The sequence below is a fragment of the Pholcus phalangioides genome, unplaced genomic scaffold (assembly GCF_987345545.1).
Source record: "Pholcus phalangioides strain wild (caught in Gottingen) unplaced genomic scaffold, Ppha-v1.0 ptg000008l_1, whole genome shotgun sequence".
In the NCBI taxonomy this organism is placed as follows: domain Eukaryota; kingdom Metazoa; phylum Arthropoda; class Arachnida; order Araneae; family Pholcidae; genus Pholcus; species Pholcus phalangioides.
Genome location: NW_028301601.1, coordinates 33,690,895 through 33,696,894, shown reverse-complemented (window position 1 = coordinate 33,696,894; position 6,000 = coordinate 33,690,895). Strand labels below are relative to the sequence as shown.

The 6,000-nt window shown below is 29.3% G+C and overlaps 1 protein-coding gene across 2 annotated transcripts in view; it reads right to left on the bottom strand.

Moving 5' to 3' along the window:
* Positions 1–5,311: 5,311 nt before the first annotated feature.
* Positions 5,312–6,000, bottom strand: part of LOC149084197 (hemicentin-1-like) — a 425,960-nt gene continuing 425,271 nt past the window's right edge. Inside the window, exon 13 of one of the 2 annotated variants that reach the window (XM_089234537.1) lies at positions 5,312–5,772. In XM_089234537.1, the coding sequence (XP_089090663.1) occupies positions 5,590–5,772 (183 nt within the window). In that variant the 3' untranslated portion in view covers positions 5,312–5,589. The remainder of the gene's footprint in view (positions 5,773–6,000) is intronic. The other variant, XM_089234538.1, reaches the window with a different exon arrangement.

The following is a 6,000-nucleotide window of genomic DNA, read 5'->3' as shown; positions in this document are numbered from 1 at the left end:
ACAACAATTTAACTGAAATTCAACGATTGCAAAAAAAGAGAGAAAAGAAACATACACGATTTAATATCACAGAGCGTTCGACTTCTTTTGGAAAATGAAAAACCAAATATATTGATTTCTTTTCCAGAAATTCTGAAAAAATAATTCTAATAATTATTATATTTCGTAAATGTTTACTTTGTGCAATATGAATACGCAATAAAGAATTTCGAGTGCAAAGTAATATAATACATTAAGAAAACTCTAAGAATTAATTGTCTTATTTTAGTAACATGATACTTTTATGGAAATGTAGTGCTCAGGTGCTATACAGTTTTTACTTATTTTTTATTTATTATTAGGTATATCACACGATAACAAATATCACAATATTTCAATCTGTAAAAACGGTTGTTTTAGAATTTTAATAATAATATCAATTAGGTGTGCATTTGAAAAATATGTTTCAATATAATAATAGAGTGTTGATTAAATGAGTAAAGGTATTGGACGTTCTTATCTCAGGTTTTGTAATCCGATTTTTTAATAATTTCATTTTGTTTTTCGAAATTATCTTAGCACCATTAAAAAAACAAACTACAATCCAACCTGAATGCGCATGTGCATCCTCGAATGGTTAATAGTGCATATCGCAGCAAATCCGTCTGAAAAAATTGATATTTGTTTTTACTGAAGTGCTGTAGTGCACTTTCTAAAACCACCCTCTAACGTCTTTGTTATTGCGATTCGATGGCATATTTTGTGGCCAAAAATGTTTGACTAGAGTCTTATATCATCTCTTAAAGTTTGTTTCAGGAATTTAGACACACCCTGTATAATAGATACTACACATTCCAATGAGTTTAGATTTTTTTAATGCAACCGTACAATTTGGGGCTCCATTTCATCAAGAAAAACTTTCTTTTTACGATAATTGAGATTTTATTATTGTGTGTTTCCCATTGCCACATTATCCATATTCGTATAGTAAACTATAGTGCCCCATAAATCCGTAAATAATTTAAGAAATTTATTTTAAAAAAATAATTTATAGGGAATTTGAATTGAAAAATAACGTGTTATATTTGGATGCATATATATAATGTATATATACACAAAAAAAAGGAATTATTTTAAGAAAAAGGAAAAAAAAATTATATGAGAGTGAAATAGAACCTTTGCAGTGGGTCTTTATCAGGGGGAACGCCATGCATGGTTCGAAAAGTGTAGACGTTTCTGAAGGGTGGCTATGCCTAATTGCATTAAAAATGTCACCCTGGTCCCCGACGCCTGCCTTCTCAAAAACATGTAGGACGAAAAAAAGACAATGTAGAAAAGAAGACAGCATCAGTATAAATTTGATCACACATGAGAATAATTTTGCCTCTCGATATAACGATATCGCTCAAAAAACGATATTTTTTCTCGGTCCATAGAATATCGTTACATCGAGGTTTCACTGTATTTAAAAAAAAACATTTTTGACGAAATAAGTGTTCATTCTATTGTTATTCAGGAGAATGTTTTATATTGAAGTTTCAACTTTTATCGCATTAAATATGAAATTTCAAATTTATAGTTATTAGAAACAGCGAACATGAAAAAATTCAAAATAATAATATGCATGTCTCTGTTCAACACTCGTTGGTTTATAGAAGTAAGAGTGATGTTCTCTCAAAACAAAGTTTTGTAAACGATAGAAATGAATCACTGCAAATATTTTTATGTTCATCTCTATGAAACGGAAACCTGTCTGAAACCTGTCTCCTGACTTTCCGTTTTACACAGGTTTCACTGTATCAATAAATGTTAAATAATTGTGCAGTTTTCACAATTTAAGGAATTTTCTCATCTTAAAATTAAATGCGTGTAATTTAGGTTATTTCATTTATTGAGTAACACTAAGAAGGGAGAGAGAGAGAGACACTGAGATACAGTAGTCCACATAAAGAACGTATGGGTTTATGTAATGAAGCTTCTCTGAAACGCTTCCCGATCATGATAGATGTAACACCAAACTCGTTATAGTGCCAAAAGTGTTTGGAACGGGGTTCGACTGTATATTGAAGTACTGGACACGACCCTCTTCACGCACTATAAATGATTCCGATCAAGATACAAGAACTCTTGGATAACTCGAATAAATTAAAAGCTAATAACGACCACACACAAGAAAAATAGTAAATTAAAGCACTACTCAGCAATTGTTTATTCCGGTTTTTTGTTGTTGATTTTCATGTCCACAGATTCAACACCACGGATAAAAAATCAAACTTTATGATATATTTTGTTCTCAAATTTTAATACAAAGCACAAAAAACAGTTATTCAGTATTGCATTTCTTTTCTTTATTACATCAAAACAATCCATATTTCGCAAATACACTATAAATCAAACAGAACACTCGAATAAATACAATTTGACGGAAATTCAACGATTGCAAAAAAAAAAGAGAGAAAAGAAACATACACGATTTAATATCACAGAGTGTTCGACTTTTTTTGGAAAATGAAAAACCAAATATATTGATTTCTTTTCCAGAAATTCTAAAAAAATAATACTAATAATTATTATATTTTGTAAATGTTTACTTTGTGCAATATGAATACGCAATAAAGAATTTCGAGTGCAAAGTAATATAATACATTAAGAAAACCTCTAAGAATTCATTGTCTTATTTTAGTAACATGATACTTTTAAGGAAATTTAGTGCTCAGGTGCTATACAGTTTTTACTTATTTTTTATTTATTATTAAGTATATCACACGATAACAAATATCACAATATTTCAAATCGATTTTCCAACGTTTTCTGTAAAAACGGTTCTTTTAGAATTTTAATAATAATATGAATTATAGGTGTGCATTTTAAAAATATGTTTCAATATAATAATAGAATGTTGATTAAATGAGTAAAGGTATTGGACGTTCTTATCTCAGGTTTTGTAATCCGATTTCTTAATAATTTCATTTTGTTTTTCGAAATTATCTTTCTTGGTATTGCAAATTTTTGTTGGAGTAGCAGCTACTTGTGTGTAGGATTTATGGCAATCCGTCTGGACATTTTTAGGAAAGAAAAACAATTCTTGTAATTGCTATAAACTTTTTTTATTCGGGGGGGGGGAAGGAGGGTAAAAAGTATTTTCGAAAAAACTGCAAAAATTTAATTTAATGAATTACCAACCACTTATTTGTACTTACCTCGGTCGTTTAATATCATTGCTATAATGAGACATTGTGGACATTGCATTAAAACAATTACATATTTCATCAGCGGTCAGAAAAATTTGAATCAGTTTGATTATAAATAATCAATAAATATATATATGTTACTTGTTTAATCAAAGTGATATTTGTTAAAACAAATATATATATATTTGATTTTCAGACCACTTGAATTATAATTAATAAAATTAAATTCTATAATTAGTAAAAATGAATTATAATTAATAAAATATAATTATAATACAGTCGCAGATTTGAGACCCATTATTATTGTACTTAATGCAATACAAAGTTTGAATGCAACCGTGTTAAAGGATTATTTTACTATTCCACGTGTATAAGGAACTCCTTTGAAGACATTTTCTTTTATAAGAATTTTCCAAGGATAAGTAATATTTTTACATGCAATCCTCATGAGCATAACAAGTTGGTTCCAAAATTATTTAAATGCTAGGAGTCTCAGCAAAGTTTATACTACATCATGCTTCATTATTTTTCGAATAGATGACGAGTTTGAGAGGATCATATATGTGAGATGATAAATTTTCTGCAATTATCCGAATTTAATTATAAGAGAGTTATTATATATTCCTGCAATAATGCTTCGCTAGAATCATTTTTTTTCTTCTCCTTCTTCGGAAATCATTCTTTCTTGTGAAATAAGTTTTAATAAATAATTTATTATTCAACTAAATAACGAAATGCCAACTCCTGAAAATCATTAAATTGTGTTTAATACATTATCATCTTATTGAACTGACTATATCTTCATTCACCCTGCTTCAACTGCATCATATTTACTTATGTGGACTTTGTCATACATATGGTAACGCCAAACAATATTATAAAAATTATGACAATGAAAATGGTTGATGAAGAGATCGGTTATTTTTCCCACACACAACTTCAATAATTACTATCAATCAATTACATACAATACTCGATTATTCAAGATAACGATCTCTCACCGGTCCCGAGTAACATCTTTAACAATAAATGATTCACTAGAACCCGCGAGTGAATCCACAAAATTTTAATTTATGATGTGTGTGATTAATTTTTTGACCCGAGAGAACATTTCCAAATACGTTTCCAAAATTTATGATTCATATCCTTTTTATGCTGTAAAATATTTTACCATTTTTATCACAATAATATTCCAAAAAATAAAATACCCCCAAAAAATTATTTCTGATGATAAAACTGTTTCCTTCGAACCAACGGACAATAAATGGTTTTTCATTGTATTCGAAAATATTCAATATATCTAAGAAACTGTTTTGTTCATGCATTCACATAAATTTCAAAATAAAGAGAAGAAAATATTCAAATAAGTACTTCATTATAAAGTAATATCACTAGGTAATAAAAAAATTATATCTGTGCAATACTTTTTTTTTTGGTTTTCTACCATAGTACAAACTCTCTTTATAAAGGTAATCAATACTCTTTTATTCACAACATCTTATTAGGAAATTTGTTTTCTTATTTTCATAATCGTATAAAAACTCTTTAAGAAAAAGTTCCGATAACTTTGTGAGAATATCTAGATAAAACCAATTTTATTTATTTTGCTGGTGAGAACTTTTCAAATATTTCATTTTCTTCATCATTTGTAGTGTCATACGGCGATATTGAGGTCCTTAAATATATCTTTTTTTTTCTGTATGTAAATTTAGTATTTTTGGTGCTAAATAATCTACGTTTTGTAGAAAATAAGGCCAACATGATTACTGGCGATATTTTTCTCTTTTATATATATATATATATATTATCCATGTCATAATCGCCAAACATGTTTTTTCACGGATTTGATGAAATTTTTATTGATTTAAATTCCTTTGATTTTTTGTTCGGCTTCATCTAATCCAATTGTTTGTTTTGCCAGATATATATTTTTGAATTTTGTTTGAGCATCTATGCGTTGGCAGCTCGTAGCAATCAATATAAATGATGTCTGTGATTTCATTGAATTTCATGTTTTGCTACTCGTAATATAAGGTGCTTGTTTGATATAATTTGAAACATATAACTCTTGATATGCAAAAAGCGGATAAATCCTCGGCACTTGTCACACACAATATTTTTTCTGTTCGTTTCTTCTATTTCTGTATTTATAGTGCAGAAAAAAATAATAATAGTTCAGAATTGATTCCGTTTTGTGTAGTAAAAATTCACGATTCAAAATTCCAACATTTTTTTGTATTGTTTTCTGTTGATTTTCATGCAACACAAAGAAACACACGGTGTCAAGTACCTATTTCCTCTCTCGCTGTTTAATTATTATTTTATTTCATGTTATTCCTCCTTCATTCGGTCGTGCATTGAGAATCTTTTGAGCACTAATTCGTTTTTTCCATTTTTGAATAACGACGGTTGGTGCCACTCATATGCCCAACATGTCACCTTTGTTCTTTGTCTTTGGCGGTAGAGGAGGTTCCTTTGGTTTCTTTCCGATGCCTTTGGGAGGTATCGGTGGCTTCATTCTAGGATCTGGTATTTTACCAGCCTTAACGTCATCATAAAGGTCCGCGTAGACCATCTCATCACTGCTGTCTGGTCGGTACGGCTGGAAAATAGCAAACGAAAAACATGAAATTAGTATACACTAATATTTCAAGACTGTATCTACAGGGTAATTACTTAATTCCCCTTGTGCCGAATTTTACGGGCGAACCTTTGATCCTGGAGTCAACATTTACTGACATACCGGAATGTCAAAATTGGAGATAAATTGAGAAAGAACAGAAAAAACTGTAGGACAAAGCTTCTATCTCTTATTTATGGTAATCTTTTC